The sequence below is a fragment of the Pocillopora verrucosa genome, chromosome 11 (assembly GCF_036669915.1).
Source record: "Pocillopora verrucosa isolate sample1 chromosome 11, ASM3666991v2, whole genome shotgun sequence".
NCBI lineage: Eukaryota > Metazoa > Cnidaria > Anthozoa > Scleractinia > Pocilloporidae > Pocillopora > Pocillopora verrucosa.
In genome coordinates this window covers 12,873,666-12,900,929 of record NC_089322.1, presented here as the reverse complement: position 1 = coordinate 12,900,929, position 27,264 = coordinate 12,873,666, and the positions used below count along the sequence as shown (strand labels likewise).

Here is a 27,264-nt window from a genome sequence, read left to right as displayed (position 1 = left end):
CAATTCATTTATTAGTTTTATCATTTTCCCCTAACCTTCACATCCTGTGTATCTGAGAATAAATCCCTCGAAAACGTATCAAAAGCGTCCATAGAAGACTCTACTAAGTTGCCCCCAATACTCCACAGGAAAGAGAAGAGGAAGGCGGTGCAAATAAGGGAGTGCAACTTGTTGGCGTCCATGTTAAAATCTGGGCCTCCTTTCTCTGGGAAGAAAAAGCTCTCCAGAAGGCAGCACATAGTTGTAACTTTATTTATGTCCACCTGAAAAAAGAGAGGTTTTCAGGGTTATAGTTGGGATACACCTATATCGTCCCGTCGCCTGTTACAAACTTTCCACAAATGTATGAAAGGACACGAGTCTCCTTACAAGACTTTAAATGTCTTCCCTGGAAACTACAGAGCAATGGGCACTTTTCAAATTTCGTCCTGGAACTTGTAACAATTTCCAATCATCCAGTGTTCCAATGTGGCCTATCTAACAATGATATTTGAGCCCAGTTTACCTGCTGCATGGCTTGTACACATTTCTTCCTTGCAAAGTTGAGCCCGTTATCCACGTAATTCTCAAACAAATTCATCAGATACTCCTGCAAACAAAAGTTGTAAGAAAAGGTGAGCAGAAATCAGAGTTATGATCACGGTACTCTATTACGGCTGCACTTATAAGACGTAATCACTCAATTTTGGCCGGAGTAAAAGAAAATTCATGAAAAGTGTTTCGACCGGGGCCCCAAAGGTGCAAAAATGTTTTGTGTCCTCTTGTACTAGATACTGCCACTAAGACAGGGAATATGTTTCATATATATTTAATCAATTTTGTGAACCTTCCTTTTAGACTCAAGGTATCGTGCCTTGGACAGTGGGTTTATAAAAGCCGAGTATCAGATAAGGTATTATATCTGGTAACTCAGTACAACCCACTCAATACTGTCAGCATCTTCAGCCGATAGAGAATTGTACGAAAAACGGTTGGAAATTTGAAAGACGTACAAGAGAGCAGCTGGAAACAAAACCCAGATTTGGTTAAGAATCGAATTTTGCAAGCTTCACTGCTTTAAAACCGAATGTCCAAATACAGACTTCTTACCTAAAAATTCTCGCGACAAATCCATGCCATTTTTTTTTCGATAATTGTGGATTTGTCCGCCTGTGTTTGAACAGCAAACCGAATACGATATATTTCCTAACCTTCTGCGATTGATTTGACACCTATGGATGGTGAACTTACACGTACACACGGTAACAGGTAGATACCTTTGTTTCGTCTTTCATCTTTGTACACGTTCTTTGCATCCAGGACTTGACATAAGGCCTCCAGCCCAATTCATAAGGGTCCATATATACCATACCACACCTGAAATAAACACACACAAATACCGTGAAGGACTGTACACGAGGATGCTGGCCACCAAATACGTCAATTGAGCCTGTACTCAAAAGTTTAGATGACAAATCATTTCCAAATAGCATTTTAAAATCAAAACATTGTTAATCGGCGTAGGAGCCATACCTGCTGACTGTAGCTGGGGATGCAACAGCAAGATCCTGCACCTCAAACAACATGTGTATGGTGTTGTTGAGCTTTATTCTCTCACTGTTAGCCAAGCAAAGCATCTTGTTGTCATCCAAAACAGTGTTCATGTTTTCGATCCATAGAGCGTCCACAGGACCATCGCAGACAATCCACTTGTGATCCTCAGTAGTGTCCTGTGTTATACCGGAGCAATAAAACAGTTGTTAGTTTAAGGAGAAGATTAAAATGATCAGCTCATTTCAATACATGCAGCTAACATTACCACCAGCCATGTCACAGGCCATGACATTGCATCGTACCTGAACACACACTCTAACAGTGACGGCCATGAGTCCGTCTCTCCACTCCATTGTAAGCTTGTTAATTTCCCCATACAGTTCTCCCATGCTAACAGCCTGTAGTAACAAATAAGAGTAACTGATAAATGTGCTAACAAAGCGCAATGACTCGCTTGGAAGAAGCATTGTTAACAACGGCAAAAGACGACCATACCTTGGGATTCAGCACGTATGTGCGAACTTTTTGGTAATAAGGATTTTCGTCTCCTTCCTCGTGTAACGTTGTCAGAGTGTCTTTGAGAACCTAAATGTTATGCAAGCAATGATAAGTGTGGCCTCCATCGAACAATTAACACATTTTTATAAAGAGCAGATTAGAAGTTTAATTCCGTACTAAGTCCACACACAGTTCATCTTATTCATTACGATTTGTCAGGGGTTACATTAAAAGCCAGTTACCGACGGTCTACCGCTGGCCATAAGACCTCTCACCGAGGTCTACAAGCAAACTTTCGTGTTTGGGTTTCGCCTTACAGCCCCTTTTCTGGGCACAATCGCATATTACACCATCGCCAGCCGCTTATGAAAAAGTAATCGAAACCCCTGCGTATGTGATCATTGAATGACGTACTATCTGCTCACCTCATAACTCGTTGTCTTTCCTCCTCCAGTGGGTCCTACAGTCATCACACCGTGCCGAACAATCATTGTCTCATACAACTGGATCGTCTTTTTCACCATTGAAGGAACAACCTAGATGAATAAAAATAAGTTATATGTGGAATTCCATAACCACTACGATTGACAAGCTTTGATTTGTGAGATGAGCAGCGTGTGATGCAAAATGATGAAATAGATTTGGCATAGCACTGTTATCATCTGTAACATATTTCAACGTTCTCTGGTGAAAAAGTCATCCCACACAAGCATCATTTATTTGGCTGGTCATTCTGTCATTATCACCATACTAATGAATCCTTACGAGGCCGAAACAGCTGAACATGGCTGTAACAATCCAGCTTTGACACTCTTTACGGTGGCCCATTTACGTTCTCAACTCAGTTGATAATACCAAATTACCCTGACGACAATAACTCACATTTCAAATCTTTTTAGTGCAAAAGACGTGGTGTCAGTGTCATGGACACTTTGGTGTAATTTCTGCCGCCTCAAAACACCACTACAACCATTTTAACAACCAAAAAGATACTTATTTCCATTCACGCACGAGTCAAACCATATTTTTACACTACTCCAACGAACATTAATTAATTCAGATTCCACTTCACTTCGTTAACTGTCAATAAAGAGGATGCCGTACCTGACAACCTTTCTTGAGCAAGCATTCCTCTATAGTAGCTTGTAGCTTGCCATAGTCGTGATCTGGAATTTCTTTACCGGGGAAAAGATCTGATAGGATGGCCTTGAGAAAAAATAATAACGGAACTAATCAGTTTACCCTTTCACTCACACGATCTGTTTGTTAAATCTCCCCCCCTAGCTGCCACGCATTTCCTTTAACGTAGCCATGAGAACTTGGTGTTAGATCAAGATAACAACTGCTACCTGATGAGTTTGAGTATTCTCATCATTTCTTTACTGGATAATTTGTGGACATTGTAGGGAGAAGTTACATGTTAATCACCTCTTAGAGTTATGGGGTTAAGAGCAACATTCAAACAGAACACAATTCAAATATATAAGCGATCTTCGCAATACTGATTCGCAGAAATGACAATTCCTTAAAAATATATTACAACTGTTTCCTGAAGTACTTACTCTGAATAGCTCGGCGTCCTGCTTGAGAAATTTGGGCAAGTTGCTGTCCCGAAGAGCTCTGATCAGCACGATATCTTCATTCAGATTAGGATTTCCTCTCTTCAGCGCTCCAGCCATAACAAGCACAGATTTGACAGCTCTCATACCAAAGTCATAATGATCTTGTTGAGAAAGCTGTTCACTGCACAGTCGGTACATCTGCACCATCTTACGAGCCAAGTTTTTAGAGGATTCAAAGCCTTCGGAATACAGAATCACTTCCGCAATCAAGGCTACAATGAGAGAAATAATTGTTATGACTCTCCTATCAAAAATAGTTTAAAGGTTCATTAATAGACATATCTTGGGCTTCAAATTTTTACTTGAATTGAAAACTTTTAAACCGAAGAAACATTTGAACCATGACACCAACGACAAAGCCACAGAACATCTAACTGGTAATGGTAACAAATATACTTCAATAAATAAAGGGGAAAAATGGTTATTTTTTAGTTCAGTAATAAAGTGAAGAAGAGATATGAGGTGAAATGTAGTGTGTGAGAGAAAGGAAAAACTAAGTCCTCAGTAAGAACTAAGCCCCAGACCTCGTATTAAGCCAAAGAGAACTCTACGGAACACAGCGGTCAAAAGTCAGACATAGTCGGCCAATTCTGGCCGCCTGTGCACCAAATTCCCGCGCAAACTTTCGAAGGAAAAGAAGAAACAACCGCTGTCTCGCAAAATAAGCTAAAGAAAATTGAAACGTTCACAGAAATCTGTTAAGAGAAACAAAAGTAGGGAACTCGAGACTTTTGGAACACAACATTTGTTCAGGTACGGGTATCCGTTTGATTTACCATAGAATATTATATTACAAGCTCTTAACCCTTTACATCCCAACATCAGTATGCATATTCTCCATAGTGTTCTCTATACATTTCTTAAGGGTCTGAAAAGGAGAATTTGTTTAACAGTCAAGAGTTCTTTAGTTGTAAATCATTTCCCTTGGTCTCGTTAACTTAATGTTTGATTCGTAGCTGATATTTGAAGGAGACATTAGATGCCAGTTATTTTCAGGGGTTACAGGGTTAAAACACCGTGACTTACTTTTTTTGTGTGGTTTTATGCAACTCGTGTTAGATCATTCAGTTCTAACAGCCAGAAAGCACACCACCTAGTCTTACAACCTTCGCACGTGTGAAGACGTTTGACCGCTATGCTACTCTATGGCAAGCTAGGTTAATACTCGAAAAAGGTTCCATGGTTACCGACCGACTAAGGAGTACGCTGTAATACTCGTTTACTCACCATAGTCTGGCACCATCATAGCCATCGGTCTGAACAAAGCTTTTAAGTTATCTGGTAATTCTGTTCGACCAGCATATCCAGGGTTCATTGTGATGAATGCCGCACAGCTTGGAATAAGTTTGATTTCACGCCCCTCAAACATGAAACGGGAAGCCTAAAGGAACAAAACATCTTCTCAAAGATTTTTAACTTAAAAATTTAAAAGAGCGTCAAGCTAACCAGCCGTGATTCCAGGCCATAGGATGGTATAAAACTTTACCTTAGCCACTTTGGCGTTTCTTATGGTGAGAAGTTGCTGAGCAATAACAGACAACACTTCGATGTCAATTCTGTTAAACTCATCAAAACAACACCAGGCTCCTGACTGAGCCAAGCCAGAGAAGAACCGTCCCATCATCTTAAAGTCCAATCCTTCAGAGCAGTTGAACACCACGCATTGTTTAGCAAGGGCCTTGGCTAAGTCCTGCGTACAAAATCACACAAAAAATATTGAACTATGATTACAAAACAGAACACTTCTTGTACGGGACGAGGTCTATGAAATTTTCCATACATAAGTGACCAACTACCGAGAGCGAAATTTGACGAAGGCCCTTGATTCCGGAGCTTTTCGACTGACGAATTCTAGTTTACCGGGAAAGTTAGAAGGAAACCCGCGAATATACAGGATGATTACTGTCTTGGTTGAGGAAAACTTCCGGGTGATAAATTTCAAATAATTTCCAGCACAAATTTTGCTTAAAGCGTATTTTCTTACATTGAACTTTCATGATTTTCCCTGTACGACAAAATAAGTACTTAGTTGACAGCAACATCACTGTGACCTAGTGGAACTCACTACGAAACAGCAAATCCTCTAGTTGGAAGTGATTTGACCACAATTCTTAGACTATAAAAGGAAAGTTTAAAAAACTGACTTCGAAGTTTCTTATATTATATTCTCTCATCTCATTCAGTTCACGTTATCAACTGATCAAAGAAGATGTTCCACACAGTTGTTAGTTTAACGGACGCAACCAGAAATGCTAGAACTTTAGATTTCTCATAATATTCTTTTGCTACCTCTGACATAACATAACACCAAGAGTGAAACTATGGCTTATCAACAAATAAAACTTTGTTATGCAGGTCTGCAGGATTACCTTAGTAGTTTCTGTTTTTCCTGTCCCGGCAGGCCCTGCGGGTGCTCCTCCCAAGTCAAGCTGTAGTGCTCCCATCAAACACAAGTAGCACCGATCCTTCAAACAAAAAAAAGACACCTTTTGTTCTTCTCTGACTGAGTTGGTTCAAGTACGTCCCTGGTAAAATGCTTCTCTTTTGAAAGAAATTTAATTCAGGTTGGAGTTACGACGTTACATATGTGTCTTGTCACATGTTGAGGTACGCACAAATTAATCAACAAACTATTGCAATACGTCACAGCTGCTCTTTTTGTCAAAAACATTGTCTCTACGACAGAATGTTGTGCTGCAATGAGTCGCACGAATTCAAACTGGTTTGAATCTGTGTAATTTCAGCTGTGCAATAAATTCAAGCAATTTGTTTGGTAAGCAATACCTACCTAGTGGTTTACCACAAAAACCTGTCGCACTGATCTGTCGCCGCGAGAGTCGCGATGTATTTAATGAAACATAAGCAACGTATACAAACGCAGTAAGGGCACCGAGCTAAGATATTTCCACGCGGCAGCGATACAAAATCCTTTTTAAAAATGTACACATAGGTACACAGATAAATCAATGAAGATTTGTTATTAAAGTATGTCTTACTGTAAGTGGTGTGATGACCAGTCGAGGTGAGGCACCAAGGTACTCATAACCATAGATGTACAAGGAGTTGGACATGCGTACAACACAGTTGTCCAGGTCTGGATCCCAGTAGTAACGTAACTGTTTTACCCATTCAAAACTGTTCACATTATCAACCTAAAGTATTCAACAAACATTAGGGTCAATTCTATGTAAGACTGAAGGTTCGAGCCGTCTCTCAGAGAACTAACTTTGAGTGCAGAGGCTCGAAAGAAATTATGTAAACTTATTTTTATTCAAGCGGTATTCATTTCGATCAGAATTTAGGGGGCAATAAAGAGACAGGTCAAGTGTAAATAAATTGTGGAAAAGTTTGATAGGCAGTGCAACTTTATGGGGATTCAATGCACTTTATTGTATCGCTCAGTTAGTGCGCGCCCTGTGATTGGTCAATTTAGCGGGCCGTATTTTACTGTAAGGCCCACTACATTCAAAAGTTTGCGCCGATTTATGACCTGCGCGCTTAACGAAAATTACAGACTTTGAACTCGGTTGGTAAGAGATATCTAACTGATGACTTTTCGTTAGCTGATGCAAAAATTCATCGTTATTGATATATCATTTAATGAAAATGGAACACACAAAGCTGCACATACAATTTCAGACTGCGTCTAACTTAATCGTAACAGCAAGGTAAAATATGCAACATCGCCTATTTTATCATCAAGCATCAAGATAAAAGTCAAGACAAGACGAGTTGAGATTTGCTCATGCAGCTGTATACAATTAAGAGGTTAATGACCTGATGTTCCACCATTCCTGTGACTATATCCCTTGCATGCACATCAATAGTGATCAAAGCACACAGAATGTTCCTGGTCAGTTTTGGAAGCTCTCCACGAACCAGTGCAGCAAGCTTGTTCAAATTCTTGGGGGAAGTTGGAAATAAAAAAAAATTAGTAAAGCATCACAAAACTTTTGTATCTTATGAGTTAAAAAGATAAAGTGGTGACCATCTCCCCTTTTTAACGCCTTCCTTCATGTTTCTGTAGCATTTAAACAGAAGTTATGTTGTAATGTGCTCGATCAAAGGTCATAGCGCCCTTGCGAAATCTATGAAAATGTAAACCAATCATAGGTATCAAAAATAATAAAAGTTTGTTTTGTCTTACAGTGACACACATCTGTTCTGCTTCCTTCATGGCCTCTAGCCTGTCACCTTCTGTAACCAAACATTCCGTGATGTCACGACACCACATGGTCTGAGAAACGGTCAGAACAACCTACAACAGAAAAACAGTTGTGTAACAAATCAAACGTATTTCTAACCATTCCATGATACATTCCGTAAGTGAAAAAGCTTAACGGTTATGAATGGATAAAAGCTGTTTAGAGGAAAGAGTTAAACAGTAACCTGTTAAAAAATAAGCGGAACTCTTAGTAGTAAGAAAAAACATCAACTATAATGAAATAAATTAGCATGAAATTCATTGAAAAGCCTCTAAAACATTTTTGCTCTCCAACAACCAAAATGTTTTCCTTTATATCGTATTGTTGATCATAGATAACCAGAACATATGGCTGCGTATTAAATAACAGAATTCAAATAACACACAGTGTAGACAAGTAAAGAAATAATACAGATATGATTTATTAGAAAATACCATACAAGTGAATAATGCTTTTCCCGCCCGCTGATCGGCTAGTCCGGAGGTAAATAGCAAGTACTATTCACCTCCGAGAAGCCCGTCAGACAAAATAGCACGTCAGGGGTTTAATTTTTGACCATTTTTTGGTATATTGAAACAAATAAACTAAGTTTTTTGATATGTGTATGGTATACACTAAAAAAATTATTCACCTCAGTGTCAATGAAAGTGGTGGATATTTACCTCCACTTAGATGAGAAATTGTTAATTATTGACTCAGTATAGCGTTGAGTTTACCTGACTAGGATGTAGTGTAACCCACTCTTCTCTCGGTCTGCTCTCATAGTCAGCTATGGACGCTTTGGCTAGTTTTCTGAGTGAAGAAACCATAGACTCTTCAACCTTACCAAGCCAGTCTTCCACATTACCACGAGCCTTCAAACCCTTGAACAGATAAAAAAAAAATTATAAGATTCTCTATGACCTCAGACGGAAACGACTTCACTGTGACGACCACTAGTTCTACAATTATTTAAGGAAACAAGGACAGGAATGAAATATTGTTTTTCACCTTTGTAAGACCAACTCTTTCTCCTTCAGGTGAGATCATTGCAAGGATATCATTGGTCTTTGTTTCAGCAGCCTTACCAGCTGAGGCGGCTGAAAACCAGACAATACAGCAAAGGTTAGAGAAACTTGAGACAAACGCTTGTCGCTTGAATACAAAGGACATAAAATTAAAATGTAATATCAGTTGCAAAGGAAGGATATCGCAAGGACCGGAGTGAGCCTTCCTGATTTTGTAGCTCGCTTGAACTAAGTCTGCAATCTTTTGTACATGTCAAGGAAGTATTCTGTGATCTATGACCGGAAATGACTAGGACTTCGTCCGAGTTCGCTAATCGGTCTAGTCAAATCGGACAGTTAAGCATCCAATATAACTCAACTACTCAGCCAATTGTGGCCAAATAAAATAAAGAAAATTTCTTAAGAGAGCAGGTTGAGAGGTCCACATTGAAAACAAACATGGACGAAATAAACCTGTTCAATGAATTTATTCCGTATATTATCTTACATTAACTTTTTCATTCCTGAGTTCCCCGCACCTTGTTAACGACACAATTAATTGGTAATCGAACTGAGTGGAGTACAAAGCATCGGTAATCGTGCTTTAAAATTACTCTCGCGCTACGCCCTCGGCCAATTTGTGATCACTCGCCCGATTACTCCCTGAATTGTTCTCCACACAGACCTATTACTATAACGTAGTAAAACTTACGTCTCTCTCCAGTTGGTGTGACTGGTTTTTCAGCTGCTGATGGTGTGGGAGGTGGCTGAGCAGCACTACCAAACTCAAGTCTGAGAAAAGTTGAATAGATTGGAAAAACATAAAGTGTTGGAAGGATTTTTCTTTTGACCTCCTTTATGATATATTGATAGTTGAAAGCTAAGAAGTACAAAAACTTACTTTGAAATGGCATCGAAACACTTTTGCAAGTGAGGCTGCACAGCATGCGGATTACGCGTCTGTGATAAGATTTCCAATAACTCGTCATTTGAAAGGAAATAGAACCTAAAATAACAAAGAATTGCGTTATTGACGATCAAACACCTAATCACCCAGTGGCGGATCCAGATCTTGAGCTAAGGTAGGGGCCGGTTTTTTGTCGCTTGCCTTGACGGCTTTTCTTCCTTCTGCGATTCTTTCTTTATTTTTTAACCAAAATAAGGGTTACATATTGTTGCTACTTTACCAGGATGAGTGGATGACTTGCAACGTAACTGACAAATAAGGCCTAGATCCGCTACTGTCACCACTCACACTAAAAATGAGCCGACAGCGAAAGAAGAACCTTTCAGTTTTCATCTCATAACTACCTTGGAAAGATAACACACTTGGACTCCAGGTAGGCCTCAAGGCACTTCTGAATCTGATCTAAAAGGGCATTGTTATTCTGGAATATCTCGAGCAGTCCTGAAACAAGTAAGGAAGCATTTCAAATTTCATTTATCAGAAAAAAATTGAGCCATAAAACCACAAAGAAACGTCAGCTTTGGAGAGTGGTCCAGAAACTCTCTACTGTGTTCAAATTACATCGCCAACTCAGTTGATAAAACCTAATTATTCTATTTTTATAATTAACGCTTTTTTCGTGTAATGTTTAGCCAGGAACAGATCAGAAACCTTCAGTGGCGGCTGGCGGTTATAACACACTCTGGACATGAAAATATTAATATCCAGTTACCTCTACGTGAACACTCACCTGGTTGGGTGGCTGCTCGGAGAGCGTTGGGAAGCCTGTGGACTTTTCTCATGACTTCCTTCCATGACTTGTCAACTGTCAGAAACATTTTGGCTTCAGCTGGTAGCTGACGCTGGATATCTGGAGCGCTAAAAATGCTCTCAAGGTATAACCAGTTACGCTGACAAGTCATCCACTCATCCTGGTAAAGTAACAACAATATGAAAGTCACGTCTTTGTCATTTGTTCCCTCTGATAATGATTTTCTTTTCCAAAACCCAGCAGGTGGACAAACACTGGTTGAAAGAGTGCGTTGCGTAGTTATGGGTTTTAAAATATTTTGCCTCTAAAAAATTAATCAAACTTATCGGTACAGCTTAAAAATTTGGGAAGTAACTCTGAAAAATACGCTTCATAACTTAAAAGAATTGGCTTATCTACTATGACTGCAGTAACAATCATGATCATAACATAGCTTCACCGGAAAAAAAAAACTTTGATTCATTCCACTCCTCCATAGGACTGGTAAGTCTTGACATTTGAATCTCTTTGCGTTGTTTTCGCATGTTTACCCATCCAGTCAAACGAGCGATTTATGAGTTTTGGTTTCCTTGACGAAGACTTCTTGTCTCAGACAAACTGGCAAATGCATGATTTGAAGGCATCATATGCAAGTAACAATAATTTTGGAAAGTAGACATTAATCAAATCTTACCAGTGTTTCACTAAAGAGGTGAAGTTGCCTTTGCCAGTCATCCACTCTTGGTCTGATTGGGCCAACATGTCGAGAACCAGCAATAGTGGATATATTTATCTGTAGAGAAAGTGAAGAGAGTTAACACAAATGACCGATCATTCCCTTCAAGTATAAAACAATGTTCAAAAATTCTAATCACCATGCTGTCATCAAGCAGAGCCTGGATATCATCGATTCCACCCAAGATAAAAACATCTTTGGAGTCACGGTGGGGTAACACAATGAATTCTGTTTGCTTCCATGAATCTTCAACCTGAACAACATTACAAGAAAAAAAAAATATTATGTATCAGCTTTTTCCATGACTACTTTATTTGCAACCCACTTGCCAAGATTGTTATTTTGACTTCAGCGACATCTAAACATTACGTCATTAAAATACATAACTTGGTAAAATTCGATATCTGAGCATGCGTAAACTTAGGATTTGCCTATTCGCAATTTTTCCCCCGCTGGTTTCCTTTCTATCGATTTTTTTTTTAGGCATAGGAGGCCTATGGATATTATGAACATCGTTGCAAGAACCCTGGAGTTCATTACAGAAAATCTTTATTATTTCATAAACCTTTTTAGCAAAAACTGTGCCATCGTTTCGAACGCCATATTTGTTTAGCCTGTGGACATTTTTGAAGTTCACTCTATGTTTGTGATCCAGATCCAGATCCAGATCCAGATCTCGAGCTTTATGATAAAAATACAAAACAAAGTCACTAGCAGGATTATTTGTCAAAACCTTTTTGAGGATTCCCTCAAGTGATGCTTCACTAGACGCCTGCCCGGAGACTTCTTCAATAGCTTCTGTATGATCAAATGCATCAATCTTGTTGAGTAATCCCAGAGTAAGTGGTTCTTCCTCAGTAAAGTGGTAACCAAAGATCTGTTGAATGTGCTCCCAGTGGCGAGGTTTCAGAGCTGGGTTACGCAGGTTGGTTATGACTGGTAACTATATTAAACCAAGTCAAGAACACATATGCGTAAGTATGGAAAATGAACTTTTATACAGCCATACCACTGACAAGCTCAAACCACTACTTCTCTTAATCACAACCTGACTGTTAAACAGTACAAACTCAAGCTAATTGCACTTGTCATTTAGCTCGTGTTTTTTCGATGAAGCAAATATTTAAGTAAAAGCATTCACTGAAGGTTAATTAACCACTACAGCTGTGGTTCAATCACATCATGATGATTTTATTCAAATCTACTGGTCTAAATATAGATGCAGAGAAACAATTAGATTTAAAATTTCCTCTTTATTTCTGTATTTCATCAGCCTTTTCTTCACATTGAAATGCATTTTGATTTGTGATCATTGTTTTATGTCTCCTTTAAATTCAAATTGTTTCAAACTACTTTAAAGCCATGAGACTGCTCTAAAAATAATCAATACTCATATCTATACGATATAAGAATAAAAAATAAACTGATTTGAAGATGGAGTACAATTCAAAGAAAATGATACAACATGTAAATTTAGCCTTGCTGTCATGTCTTCACTTGAGTGGGTTCTATTGCTTTTATGAAAAAGAAAAAGTTATTAGTTTACCAGTAATTTTCAATTATAAAAATCTACCTTATGCCTCATCCCTTCCACTTTATCTTTCAGTATTGGCACCACTGAGTTGGGAGGCAAACCTTTCTCCAATTGCATAACTGTCTTAGCATACTTCATCACTTGGTTGCTCAGAGTTTCTGGGTTGAGCTCTTCAAAAGGAAGCTGAAACATTTTTCATGCACAGTTAACTTCTTCAGTTTGAGAAAATAGATTCAATTTCAATTGGCTGTCAATTTTTGTAAGAAAAAAAGAAAACAACAATGACAAGCCAACAGACAGACAACTAAAATTTCATTGAGATTAATAACAGTCGAACTTCAATCATCCAGACTCATTGGGACTAGATGAAATAGTCCGGATAACCAAGAATATGATTATTAGTGAGGAACAAAACCTGATTAAATTTAGAAAGCGACATTTCATCATCAAACAAAACATTTAAAATCAAGGACATGATGATCATGAATAAATATTTGTGATGCTGTGTATCTTGTTTATCTTGCATACGACACCAAACAAACCAATAGAGGGAGAAATCTCACTTAGCAACAAAGCAACTCTAAGCCAATCAGACCTCATTCAAACGTTCTTCATTATATTTATGTCAGGCACGCAAGTGCTGCTTTTGCTTTTTGAAAGCAAAACAAGCATGCATTTACTTCACTTTTCAACACTATAGTTTTAAAAAACATGGTTATGGATCTTAATCATGACTAATAAATATTCATAAAAAAATTGGGATCAGAGAAAATGTCTGGATTATCAAGAAATCCAGATAATTGAGGTCCAACTGTACCAGTACATGTATGTACTAAGGTTTGCCAACCACTGAAATACTTAATTGAACAAATGTGAAACAACTTTAATTTGCATGATAAAGTCTCAACTGGAAAGAATTTAAAGTGTTTCATAAGATGTTTTTCAATGACATTTCAACAAAAAGAATGCAGGATAGTAACACCCACCTCAAGCCATTCATCAGTGACAACATCCCATTCCACAAGTGAGTTCCACAATGCCTGTTTGAGCTTGAGCTCTGCATGAACTTCTTCAAGTTCTTCGAACTTGGCCACCTCAACCTATGTGTAGTGCAGACTTGTTAGATTAAACCTCATTCTTGCATTCTTTAAATGACAGCATCAGCACAAGATTATGTTTTTACTAGCTCTAATCTAATGTCAGACAAGGAGAAGCTCAAATGAAAAATGCATTATTGAGGAAGTTTTCCGGTAAATTCATGAAGCCATTGCTAGAAGGTCAAAAGAATCTATAAACAAAAAGCTGTTTGCATATAAATATGTCTATAAAAAAATATGCATTTCAAGGACTGAAAAAAGGAACCCTTAAGCTAATTTGCAACTCAGAAAATTCCCTAATAATCTGGTTATGTTGTATAGGCCAGTGAAAGCTATTAGTTCATGATCCTTGTTCAATACCTTGAAGTTCTTCTGGTGTGATTTGTATGTGAGCGCCAGGTTGTTGAGGCTATCCATTTTCTCTATGAGAACTTCAAGGTAGTGGATAATGTCCTGTGACTGTGAACTGGAATCCAAAATCTTGGGGTCCTGTAACAGAAATGAGTCTTGTAGTATCATCATGAAAACAAAGAAATACTGGCCAAGACACTAAACACTTTGACTTCCTTCTTGGTTACTTCTACTTTAAAAGATAACTAGAGATACAAAACATATTTTAAGCTTAAATTGTATTTAATTTTCCTCCAGTAATTTTAATCTGAGTTCTAAAATTTTCCTACAGAGACCAAAAACTTTTAGGTCTTCCAAAAGCAGGATTTGATCACAAAATAGGAAGAGAGGATAATGACGACTTCCATCTTCACCTCAGAGAAGGAAAGGTACCACTACCATACACATGAGGGATCATTCATTGTTTGCAAAGGCAAAGTGACAGCCTTCAGTCATTTTCAGAAATAACAGCTTTCAACCCTTAAGTGAGATGTTTATCTTGGCTTTCATTACTCAAATTTGAAATGACAAATGAATAAAACAAATCTACTTGTACAGTACAAATATTTTTCATAAGTGCTGAGTGTATTTAGTGTTAGCTCAATAACCTTTATAAACAATATGTGCTACACCAACCTGAGCTTTTTGCTTCACTTCTTTCACCTCCTTACCCAGTACCACGATATCTTTGTCAATGTGTGTACACATCTTGTCAATATTGGCATCCCTCTCAGCTAATGATTTGTCGATTACATTACGAACCGCTGTAACTGTGGGCCTCAGAGTCTACAAGGATCATGGAATTTATTCAGTTTTTTTAACTGTTCAAGGACTTCTGGTACTTAATATTAGCAACATGTAAAATCCAACTTTGATGAAGTAACCAGACACTATAAAGAAAATGGTTTACAAAAGCATTCCAAATTTCTCAATACATGTAGTTTTGACAGGTGATGATGATCACCTCATCTTGAGGTCACTGACACTTCCTGATAGAAAAACACTTTGATAATTAAACTGTGATCAATGTGTGTGCTTTGATGCCAAGGCCAGGATCTCTGATTTGGACACTCACACTACAGTTCTATTTGCCACTTTAAATCTTAATTCTACAGACAGAACCAATACCTGGTACACAGCAAGATCCTCAGGTGGCGTTGGTACTTTGTATGTCTCAATCAAGTCATACAGCTCTTTTACAACAGTAGCATCTCTTTCAATATCATCAACCTAAAAAGAAAGTAATAACTCACATTGATTCACTAGGTGGAACACAGGTTAGATCCTGAAAATGTTAGGACTGACAAGACCTACTTGTAGTATAGCTTACCATTTTATTTTCAGTATTCTTTACAGATTAGATTTAACAGTGTTTCAGAAAAGTACAGAGCACTTCCTGAGAGATTTGACAGCAATGACACCCGACTACTCACATGATTGACAGGCTGTACAGCTAGCTATGCAGTGTGTAATACTAGCACACAAATACCACATTACTTTTGTAGTGCTGTATTTACATTTACAACTAAACTTCAGCATGTGAACAAATTAGCACAATATCATGATTTCACCTTGCTTTACATGTAGGTAATATAAAAGTAACACACTCTGATAAAGATTGAGGATAATCAGTTTAATGCTATTTGTGGTATGTAAATAAAGACTACTGAAAAGACACTACCTTCTCTTGAATGGTGTCAAGAAATGAAAGGCTTTCAACATATTCTGTGGTGCTACTAGGCACAGCTTCTAGTTTAAACTGAGCATCTTGACAGAATTCCATCAATGTATCTGTTCGCATCTTGGCCAACTTAGGCAATATATCATTTATCACCTACAATAAGGGAAAGAGTGCTTACATTATGTACATGTACATCTACCAACAAAATAGCACATGATGCTTAGTTGAACAAGTTACCTATCACTGAAAAGTTACATTTACTTAAGAACAACTACTTCCATATTGCAACATGGAAAATGGAAACAATACAATATTTTGTCAAGATCATTAATAATTGTTTGTCGTAAAACCACACACAAAGAATCTCCAAACCCAGCTGATGAAATATCCAGGGAGATGGTTAATGGAACAAATTTGGACCACACTTACCTCTAAACATTTCAGTGGTGATGGAATAAGGACTTCTTTCAACTTCTTACAATCAACAAGGATCATGCCAATTGGTCTGTGTTCCAAAATGCTGACTGCTTGTTCATGTTCACTATTGTATTTGTCCAGTGAGTTTGAGAAGAAGTGAACATCTGATTTACAAAATGAAAAAAATTTATTTCTTTAGATAACCACTTCTTAGGTTAGAATTATCTGTCAAAACACAACCATAAAAAGGGTATTTGCAATCATTATTACCGTGCTCTTCTTGTCTAATTCCTTCAAGATCCAAACTCTCATTCTCTTGATAAAACTGGCGATAAGGTTCAAATGTATTGGCATACTGCCATGCAGAGTCAAATGCTGAGGAAATTGCATCCTAAATAAAAAGAAAACACTTTAATTCAACAAATCTTTGGTAGGTCATTATAAGAAAAATAGTACAGATGTACAGTATGTACGCAAAAGCAAACTTTTGAATAACATCTGTTTAAAATTGTTCAAAAGAGAAAAAGCAAATTAACTTGATTTTCAAAAAGGCTATGTCATCAGACACACTTTCCCAGATAGATGAGGCACACCTTTAAAAATAATAATTGCTAATCATACGACCTTCAGCACTGCTTACACAATACTATAGAAAATCATGATGAAAGCTGTGTAGCCCTGCTCTGTCACATCATCTGAGATTGTGAACTCTAATTGGGTGTGCAAAGAAATGAAGTGAAAGCTTTTATTGTAGAACCTTGCTTGTATTTGTGAAGTGTGTGCCCTTCTAATACTTCTTATCACATCCTATTTATGTTCAAACATAATTTCAGAAATTATAAGACTTAGCAGTCATACAATAAAAATCTGACTGTGTTTTGAGCAACAGACATGAAAATATTTTGCTCTCGGTCATGATGCACAGACCACACAGCCATCAGTCTGTAGGTCATGACCTTATGCCAAATATCTTTTTGTCTGGTCCTCCCACTCAGTCAATAGCCACATATCATCATTCAGATGAAACCCTAAACCATTTGCAAAAATACTTTGAAGTTTGACTCAACCCCTTTATTTCTCATCAAAATATCATGTGCTAAAATTTCCTTTTTTTTTTCACCACTCATAAATATTAAAACCACGTACCTTGATACTCTGTATAATTCCCTGAAGATGTCTATCATCCTCAAACATGGTAGCCAGACTAGGACCATCACCAGCTGTTTTCTCCTCAACTTTACCATTGATGAAAGGTCTATGTTGCAACAAAAATTAGAAGTCAAAATAATGTATTTTCCACAGATTTAAAGTGTTACTCTGTCTTCAGTTTATAAGGTTAAACAGCACTGTATATACTGTAAGTTTTCCATGACTGAAGATAATGGAGAACATCAAAGAATAGACATATCTGGCTTTCAGTTTCCAACTACATGTTTTTCTTCCTAAACCTTGAAACTTTCAAACATGTCCAATACACCCAATCTCACTCAATTTGTCTATGGTAGTTGATGAATAGACTGACTGGAAGCCGAATGGTGGGTTAACACATGGTGAGTTACAGTAACACAAGATGACTAAATCCCAATCGATTCAAAGGCTGCCTTAGTTGAATTGACTAAATTAAAATGTATTGGACAACCCTCAAAACTTACTGCGTAAAAGCATCAAAATATTGGTCTGGCACCAGGTTTTGAACACTTAGGACAGCATCTTGAAACTTTTTTATGACTTCCCCTAGTCCATCCTGAAAGTCATCTAATCCAGGGGAGAAAAGCAGCATTTGAGGCTCAAGAAGCAGCTCTGTGGTGTACAATGGATGGAGTTCCCCTTGTTCATCCTGCAATAAAAAAGGAGCATGCTCTTATCCTAGGATCTACCAGGGTCACATTAACACATTAACAGCCCTTCTTACTCACCCAATTAACCACAATTTGTGGTTAATTGGGTGACACAAATAATTTAAGAATCACTACCACCCAGAGACATCTCGTTTGTATTGAGTAAGATATCATTCCAGCATAACAATAAATTGTTTAGATTCACCCAAAATGTGTATAGTTATATTCTGCAGTCAGGGAAAACAGTTGGGTGACGACAAATATTGGCCCAGGGCACTTTCATACATCTGCACATTTAGCGTACTCCTATAAGTTTTAGTTAAGAACTAACTTCTACTATAGTGAGTAAATTATAAAATCATAACCTGTGAATCGAGGCAATACCTTTTGCTCTATACCCTCTCCTTCTGGTTTCTCTTCTTCTTGCTCCATTTCTTCACTTGTTCCCTGGATTTGCGCAGGGGTGGGTGTGTGCTGTAGTTGTTCCTCCAAATAGTTTAGCAGAGTTGCTACAGAGTTTGCTGCTAGGACATGCATGGTATTCACAATGAGGTAGTCAGCAAGCCGGATAAAGCTGAAAACAAATTCATAGCAACATAAATATAAATTATTCAATTTTGAGGCCAATCTGTTTTCAGATTGCAAGGCTGCAAAGTTATCTGACACATTCTTATCACATGGCACCCTCCTTAGCCATTTTTTGAGAGCAGCAATTAGTCAAGTAGCACCATTATTGTGTACAGTGTTGAAAAAGCATACTAGAATATACTTGTAACATTCTATGGTTAGCTCTGCCTCAAAAAAAGTTCCCGAAAAGTTACAATAGACATACTTGAAAATGTTTATTTCAGATCTTGTACAATCTATTTTCATAATAATGATTGGAATGCTATTATTAGCTTGGCTTTCCCAAGAACATAGTAAAACATGATAGAAAGTCTGTATTTATGCAAGTATCTTAAAAGACATTATTATAAATTCATCTTAAAATAACAGGTCTTTCATCTCATTTCATTTCTTCTTTTCTGAGGAACTGCCAGTCTTGATCCATTTATACAGCAACTGACACAACTGATGTTTACCTTGTAAGTCTTTTGCAGTGGCTTCTTTTGTTAGCCTGCTCTGTGTAAGTCATCTTGTCTGGTGCATCACCATACATATCCATCTCATACCCACTTGGCATAAGATAGGAGGACATTGAATGTGCAGGGCCTCCATATTCATCTGTCCAAAGAATCATTAAAAATTTACAAGAAACAACTCCAGAACATATATAATTTGTTAAGTGTTGACATGTAAACTAAAATGCTTTGAAGACTAAGCATTCTTACAACAAAGAAGATGTACAACAAACCTCTACTGGATAGAGAAAAAGTATGTAAAATGACCTGTTGCTAGTGATTCAAATTTTCTTTGGGATGAAACATTTTGTGTTAAATATTTTGCATTTTAAACTGTTTGAAATAACATTGCATGCATTTTGATATATATGAAGGAACTACCAGGGTGTTAAATAGCTGAACTCATTTTCATGTTGAGGTGTTAAAATTATTAATATAAAGATTAAGCCAAGCCTAAAAGTGGAGCTCCCATTTTTTTTTTCCCGCACATCTCAAGGGCACAATGCCTTGGCCAGGACTAGAACCCAGGTAGTCTGACTCGGAGCCCTATGCACTGACCACTGAACTACTGAACAAAGCCGTGGTGATGGCATGCCCATGGTACAGTTGATCACACATGTTAAAAGTAGCACCTTGTACGGTTGTATGGTTGTTCAGTCATATATCCAAATTTTTTCAGCTTGATGGGTTACTACTATTTTGTATTATTATGGGGCTGTGCTCAGCGAGCTCCACTATAATTCAATCATCTTAGAGAGTGGCACCTCAGTCTATAAATGAGACATCAATAATCATAATTTCATACTAACCTGCATACATGCCCATAGGACTTTCCATGTCCATGAAATAATCATCAGGTGTGAACCCAGCCTCTAGCAGAGCTGTTCGACATGCACTTCTGACAACTTCTTTGACAAGGTCACGGAACTCTGCTAATCTTCCAGCCACCTGCCAATACAAAAATATCCACATTTCAGCGACTGAAAAATACTTTGGCAATATTTCTGTCTTTATCAATTTGATAAAATGATTAATTTTACGTAAGGCAACTAAAAGAGCCAAGTGAAACATGATTTACTCAGGCATAAAAGTCACAATGAGGTATGAGTAAGGTCAAACATTACAACACAGCTTAATCTCATATCTCACACAGAGGATACAAACATAAAACTAGACCCAAAATCAGTCCCAAGACTCAGGATGCAACCCAAAAAATCATTTCAGTCTCTACCTACATGTATGATTAAAATGATCATTATAAATAAGAAAATCAAGTGCACTAATGTATGCAATTGTGCTGATGAAAATATGCCAATTACCAGTGCTGTAGTTGTGAGAAACTATAACTGTATAAAGTAACACCAGCTGGTCTGTGGTTGGTGGTTTGCTTACATGTCTTGCTCTTTCAAGGGTTGGGTTTTAAAACAAGGCACACTCCACATGCATTTCATGTGTTCATGGTTTAACAAGTTTGGAAGTATTAACAAGTCTTATTTTGCGTTACAATTATGAAATGGCTCATAGTGACAAGGATTACTTTGCTTACAAATGTAAATATCACACTATTAGAGCTCTAGACAGAGAGTTATGAAACATATCATTGATTAATTAATAGTAATTTCTTCTACATACTTCTTCAAGCTGCTCAAACTGAGCATTCCTGAACTCATCCAATGTGTAAGTGTGCCCTTTCTCCACTCTGCACAGACCCATGTCACTGATGCGGTAACACATCTCTCGCACATTCAACAAAGCTGGGCGTAATGACTAATAAAAGATAAATTCTCACATTCATTGTTTAGGACTCTACATCAAAACATCTGAGAAAAAATTCCAAAAAGTGTACTAAATTAGCATCACATGTACTTACAGCATTTACAATGAAGAGATTCTCTTGTAGTTGATTTTTACACTGGGTCACTTTTCTGTGTTTGTGACAAAGAGGAGATACGTTATTAAGTCCTCCAGTAAAAAAGGGAAACATTCATTAAAGAACTTGTCAAAGTCCACTTCTTCCTGGTTCATAAAACAGTACTCAACAGATCTCAAAAACTACAGGGTGTAGCTCTGTCAGTTAAGAGCTTGATGGATGTAAAATTGAAGTCAGACTGAAAACAACAATTATTAAACAATATAACTGGATTGCAACAAAACTGAGAGTTGTAATTTCTTGGTATTCATGTGTAAGTATATTCTAAATATATGTTTTCTATTTGATAATAGCATTTTGCAAGGTCATTATCACAACATCCATTCACAATTTTAGTAAAATAAATCATGTTTGTTCACTTGTGGATCAAATTTCAGCAAATAAATGCTGCTTGTAGATGGGCTGCAATTTAAGTAATTGCAGAAAAGAAGCCTGGAAAAAGAATTCAAGCTTCAAAGGGATTTGAAACTGAGCCTCCAAGAAACATGTACTGTAGCAGTTGGCCACTATTACCAAGTGAGCAACTAAGCCGCACATTAGGAATGAGACAGATTCTAGTAAGGCTTTAGTTCCTGCAGAGGAATGTGATCATAATTTTAATTAAATAAATCGTGAAAAACCTAAGAACTTTGCCTTACTCCCAAACTGTGGCTTAGTAGCTCAGTCCATAGTATTGCTCAACCAGTATCTGGGAGGCATGAGCTCAAAACCCGTTCAAGCAATAATTTTTTTCAGGCTTCTTTACTCCAACTTTTTAATAACAAACCCCCTGCAAGGATCTTTTATTGACTTGAACATCCATTAACCATTTAACCCCCTAATAGGGGTTAATATCCAATTTCTCCTTACAGTACGACTCCTTGAATTAGACATCAAGGTAATGAGAATAATGGCAACAATGAATAACTACAAAAACTCTGGATTGTTAAGCAAATTCTCCTTGTCAGCACCTTTGGAGATGCACAGAGAACAGTATGGAGAACATGCATACTGATGATAGGGTGTAAATAGTTAACTTTGCAAGGTTATAAGGGGATACAAGACACACAAAGACATCAGCTTGCCTCTACACTTACACATGTCATGCACATCTACTAGTTTCTTTGTTTAGTTTACAGATTTTGTTGATGTCTTACTTTGTCTTGACATTCTTTCTCCAGACAACAAATGCCTTCCACATCCTAAAGTTAGCAAATGTTGGAATTTTGACAAGTCGTTTGTAGTCCTTGTATTCCTTCTCCCAGCGTTCAAGACCAGTAAACTCTGCTTCATTGTCACAAGTGTGAGTTACTCCTTCAAAACTTATGGTGTAGTAATCTGAATGGTCAATTTCTGAATGCTTTACAATTCTGTTAATTAAAGGAAAACATAAACTTTCAGTTGTATGAAAAAACCTTTCATTAAACAGATCAGTTGAATGTCACTGACTCATAAATCTTAAAATCAAACACTGTAAAGTGGTAATGATTTTAAAAAATAATTAATAATACACTATAGTATGAGATACGTCCAACATCACAATAGTCTTCTTAAATTACATGTACTTACAATGTACATGAAATATTTTGATTCCTGCATCTTCAATTAAATGGATAAAGATTTGCAATCCAGGTACTTGTATGATGCAATTATTATGTTTAGAAAAGAGAGAACTAAAAATATCAGGACATCTCATCCTGAAAGATGTCAAGGTCTAGATGCTGCCCCCTGCCTCAACACGAAAAAATTATTTTACAGGTCACTGGCACACAAGGTGATTCAAATGTGAGGGACATTTGTGTATGATCCTCTTTTTTATCTGCTAGGGTGTCAATGTGAGTGATAAGATATGTTTCTTGAGGAAAGTGTTGGACAAAAAAGAATTAAATTCTATGAGGAATCAGACGAAAGACCATAGGATTTCATGTGTCATAATTTGCTCTACCTCTGAGCAACAGAGAACCCTGTGGTGGGCAAGGCCGTTGCTAGGTTCATACAAGTACATGACATGCATTCTGCTTCAGGCTAGAATCAGCAATGTTGATCGTATAGTGTGAATGAACAGAACACTGTGAATTTTGTGTCCAGTTGTCAAAAGAGATTTTACTTATCATTTGCTTTTCCAATAAGGAATAAGGTCATAAACAAAAGCTCCACCTCATTTGTTCCTGACTGTTGCCATAATCAGTTCCTTCTGCTCACTCCCAGAGATACATGTATTATGGTTACTTTATCTTTGTAAAAATTAAGACTAAACTTCACCGTTTTTTACATCTCTTAATGTACTAAAAATTCAATATTGAATTTTATGACAATCCTCTAACCACACACCCTCCACCGAATGTTTACAAGCACATCTTACTTTCAAGTAAAGCTGCAAAGAATGTTAAAAAATAGAGAGTTTATTTGTAAGTAACTGACACACTCAGTTGTCTTATGATGAGAGAACTGAACCTAGAAACATTCCTATACTTACAAAAATATATGCATTGTTAAATACTTACTTAAGGTTGTATGGGTTGTATTCTATTGATGACCTATCAACAGCAGGTGTCATGTAAAGAAACCCCAGTTTAGAGTTCTCCTTGATCAAACTGATGATCTGAAGTGGATCTCTCAATCCCTCAGGTATAACATCAGTCTTCTCCACTACAGCTCCTCCATTTGCAAAAGCATGACCATTTGTTTTTTGCTTTGGTGATCCCTTCCTTTGAGGGGCCCTAGCATTAACTTGAGCTACTGAGTCAATTTTGTCTTGTTTATTCTTTAGATCATCTGGTAGGCTTGGTAATGGAGATGTCACTCGCTCAAGAGGTTCTACCACATCCCTTCGGCATGCCTTCTTCTTTTCTGGTTCAGAAGAGGAGGGTGGTGTTGGGGTTTTTGTCTTCCCTGAAGTAGGAGTGTAGGGAAGACTTTTTTGCCTTTCTTGATATCTAGCAAGGTTTGGCTGAAAGAAAAAAAAATTCCATTATTGTTTGTATTTGTTATTTACAACCACTGATAAATTAACTGCAAAGTTATGGTTCAGTCAGTACTTCAATCAACCTTGAAAGGAAAACAATATTTTTCTCTAACAATAAGAAGCATTTTGCAAAAGTTTAGGAAAGCAATAAATTTAGTAACTATTTAGTGACCTTTATATGGCTGGGCACAATTTTTCCAACAGTAGATAAAGTGATTTGACAGATAAATCACTATCCAGGAGATAAGTGTCAACAAAAAAACCTAGTAACTGCACTATTGAGTGGAGAGAAATTTATCCTGAGTGAATAGTGTTATCCACCCTTTGAACAAGAATTGCCTGATAATTTGTCATCATCTCTTAATTCTCCTTGGTCACAGGGTAGGTCTTCTATGGTACTGGTGAGATTACTGCTACATTTTATCTCAATTAATTAGTTTTTCAACTTACCAAGGGCTCAAGTCTTGGTGCTGTTGGTATATTCTGAAGAATAACAACAGAAAATAAATCATAGTATAGGAAAACTAACCAGTATATGATTTAACTGTAAGTCAGCCATCAATCAAAGTCTAACAAACATGTTGTAGGCAGTTAAAATTGTACCTTAGTGTAGACAGGACCCACACACGCAGCATTAGTTCGCAAAATTGCCAAAAAGTTGCACAAGTGACGAACGTACAGAAATAAGTAAGCCTAAACTACAGTATCATTAAACAAAACTTGAAAGACGTGTCACAGGTCATTATTATAGCTTGCGCATAAAGTTAAATGTAGCTGTGTAGGCATTCCTCTTCTTTTCTTAATTTGACAGAGAGAGTTCAGAAATGAATTACAAAATTGTTTAACTTTCGGGGTTGAGACTCAATCTTCTGGAGGGAAGGGTCATTTCTTGTATATTTTGATGACGATTTTTCGAAGCTGTGTAAGCTCTGCTGAAAAAATGTTCGTGTTTAAACTTCTCTGAAGAATATTATGTTCCTCCGCACGTCCATAATTAGGAAAAAATAGCTATATGAAGTAGGTATTTCACACTCGAGCTTACCTTTTTGAGCTGCACCGGGGTCGGACCACTGAATCTAAGAGCCTTTGGATTTGGTTTTAATTGTGGTTTTGCATAAATACGAGCGCGAAGCTCATTTTCGTCAATCCCTGGCAAAGAAAATGCATCGGATCTTGGTTTGTTAGAGGGTTTCCTACCGCCATTCGCGAAGGTACTTGCACCGTTTTGAGCCATTTTCTCCAAGAAGACTTTTTCTTTGATATTTACACAAACAAAAATCTGTTGTGCATCTTAGTGAACCACACAAAGGAGCATAAATGTCCTAATTAATCGCGGGAAACCTCCATACTTGACTTTGTTTTCCAAACTTTCCGCCATTTTGTTTCTGGAGAAAGTTGCTACGTAACGAGATTGTCAACTACGGGAGCCTCGGTATCATGCGGGAAAGCTCAAGAACTTGTCTCGACGTTTTTTCCCGTGTCGCCTTTGTAATAAAAAAATAATTTCTAAATTTAAGAGATGAACTACAAATCGAGCCAAAAACTCAGAAACTATATTTGCAATAGAGTAAAAATGCCAAGCAAAAGAAATGAGGGGGAGAGGGCATTCACGAAGTTTGGGTGTGCTGCCAAAACCCTGACGCGGATTGAGACAAAGTTCGGTCATATTCCATCCTTGTTAGAGATAGTAATTTAAGAAATTGTGGCTTACCGACCTCGTGAATTCATCTGGTACATATCCAGAAAGACATCACTTTTATTCGTGGCCGTTTGGGACATTTACATTTCACCCAAACAAATAAATTGCAAGGCTGTCACACTCACGAAAGGCACAGGCCAACATTGTAGATGTGACTATGAGGTCAGATGATGTTGGTTGAAATAAAAGTATTTCCCGAAAATACTAATCAATATGATAATCTCATGATAAAAAAAATTATTCTACACGGTTAACGAAGTTTGTCAGTTTCTACTCTTGGCAAATAACTGAGCTCCTCTTCACTGACAAATCACCGTTGCTCCAGGCTAATTGTTTCATAAATACCGTGCATCTGTCGCATGGATGCAGTGATGTCGAGGGACACGGATTCAACTTCAAACCACGGGAAGTTCAAGATATCCAAGTTTCCTGACTAACGAAGCCCTTCTAATGTTAATTTTATTTTAGTGAACTAACCGAATAGTTCAAAGTAAACTGGAGTGGACGCAAACCGGAATCTTGTTTTGTATCAGGCTTAATTTCCGTTTCTCGGTCCTCCCATTTGAAGAAGGAGCGTGGGCTCATTTTCCGAACAGCGGCTTGTAAACAAGCCCATCGATTACCCCGCTCCGGCTTCAGTGACTGTTCAGTTTGGTGATTTCACGCATGAACGGAAATTTGAGTTAGGTGCTGAATATTTTAAGACCTTACTTCGAATTCAAAACAATCCCTGTTCATTTTGCCTGCGGAATGAAAGTTATAGTCTGCAAATCTTCCCCTGAAGTAAATTGCCTAAAAGGTAGAAGATGAAACCGTTTTCGCAAATGTTCAACGTCGTTCAATTTTCTTTTTTTGTAGCCTATTAGTAATAAAGCCCGTCGATATATTTAATAAAGTATCAGTTCTTTAGTAATCCTCACCGATTGGCTTTGCATGATTTGTTGATACCATTAAAATGACAGTGATAATCTGAGAGATGTGGGAAGTGGTTGTTATCGCCATTTTGAAACAAAATCCGAAAAATAATTGAGAATGATAAAGGATTAACGAGTTCTTACCCTCTCATTTTGAAAAATGTTCTTCATTTTATCAACTAACAATTCTTACCTTTTCGTCATACTTAACATTATCTAATCGAATAAAATAGAAAAATTCAACACACTTCACTGAATTTATGATTTTAACGCTCAAAGGGCGGAATGACCTAGTACCTTTTGCGTCAGAAATGACAGGATTAACTCAGGCAAATCAATCCATCAACAAGATTCAATGGTTTAGCAAAGATTGGTAAATTCTTTTTGGGCTACATAACTTCTAATAATCACGGAGAAGAGTT

The 27,264-nt window shown here is 37.4% G+C and overlaps 1 protein-coding gene across 1 annotated transcript in view; it reads right to left on the bottom strand.

The window, feature by feature from the left end:
* Window positions 1-25,606, bottom strand: part of LOC131794429 (dynein axonemal heavy chain 6) — a 49,771-nt gene extending 24,165 nt beyond the window's left edge. Inside the window, exons 1-43 of the mRNA XM_059111953.2 lie at window positions 25,272-25,606; window positions 24,680-24,712; window positions 23,769-24,214; window positions 22,422-22,634; window positions 21,226-21,280; window positions 20,988-21,122; window positions 20,165-20,303; window positions 19,317-19,458; window positions 18,619-18,808; window positions 18,049-18,233; window positions 17,543-17,651; window positions 16,667-16,787; window positions 16,409-16,560; window positions 15,980-16,132; window positions 15,427-15,528; window positions 14,935-15,084; window positions 14,269-14,397; window positions 13,798-13,911; window positions 12,851-12,994; window positions 12,011-12,220; window positions 11,417-11,530; window positions 11,236-11,334; window positions 10,542-10,722; window positions 10,156-10,252; window positions 9,746-9,850; window positions 9,557-9,636; window positions 8,849-8,937; window positions 8,575-8,721; window positions 7,801-7,911; window positions 7,431-7,556; window positions 6,650-6,805; window positions 6,023-6,118; window positions 5,140-5,343; window positions 4,881-5,034; window positions 3,594-3,865; window positions 3,136-3,237; window positions 2,457-2,567; window positions 2,029-2,118; window positions 1,836-1,931; window positions 1,513-1,709; window positions 1,257-1,356; window positions 506-589; window positions 36-263 (exon numbers count right to left, since the gene is read on the bottom strand). Of these exons, the coding sequence (XP_058967936.2) occupies window positions 36-263; window positions 506-589; window positions 1,257-1,356; window positions 1,513-1,709; window positions 1,836-1,931; window positions 2,029-2,118; window positions 2,457-2,567; window positions 3,136-3,237; window positions 3,594-3,865; window positions 4,881-5,034; window positions 5,140-5,343; window positions 6,023-6,118; window positions 6,650-6,805; window positions 7,431-7,556; window positions 7,801-7,911; window positions 8,575-8,721; window positions 8,849-8,937; window positions 9,557-9,636; window positions 9,746-9,850; window positions 10,156-10,252; window positions 10,542-10,722; window positions 11,236-11,334; window positions 11,417-11,530; window positions 12,011-12,220; window positions 12,851-12,994; window positions 13,798-13,911; window positions 14,269-14,397; window positions 14,935-15,084; window positions 15,427-15,528; window positions 15,980-16,132; window positions 16,409-16,560; window positions 16,667-16,787; window positions 17,543-17,651; window positions 18,049-18,233; window positions 18,619-18,808; window positions 19,317-19,458; window positions 20,165-20,303; window positions 20,988-21,122; window positions 21,226-21,280; window positions 22,422-22,634; window positions 23,769-24,214; window positions 24,680-24,712; window positions 25,272-25,463 (6,153 nt within the window). The 5' untranslated portion in view covers window positions 25,464-25,606. The remainder of the gene's footprint in view (window positions 1-35; window positions 264-505; window positions 590-1,256; window positions 1,357-1,512; window positions 1,710-1,835; window positions 1,932-2,028; window positions 2,119-2,456; window positions 2,568-3,135; window positions 3,238-3,593; window positions 3,866-4,880; window positions 5,035-5,139; window positions 5,344-6,022; window positions 6,119-6,649; window positions 6,806-7,430; window positions 7,557-7,800; window positions 7,912-8,574; window positions 8,722-8,848; window positions 8,938-9,556; window positions 9,637-9,745; window positions 9,851-10,155; window positions 10,253-10,541; window positions 10,723-11,235; window positions 11,335-11,416; window positions 11,531-12,010; window positions 12,221-12,850; window positions 12,995-13,797; window positions 13,912-14,268; window positions 14,398-14,934; window positions 15,085-15,426; window positions 15,529-15,979; window positions 16,133-16,408; window positions 16,561-16,666; window positions 16,788-17,542; window positions 17,652-18,048; window positions 18,234-18,618; window positions 18,809-19,316; window positions 19,459-20,164; window positions 20,304-20,987; window positions 21,123-21,225; window positions 21,281-22,421; window positions 22,635-23,768; window positions 24,215-24,679; window positions 24,713-25,271) is intronic.
* Between the last annotated feature and the right edge of the window lie 1,658 nt (window positions 25,607-27,264).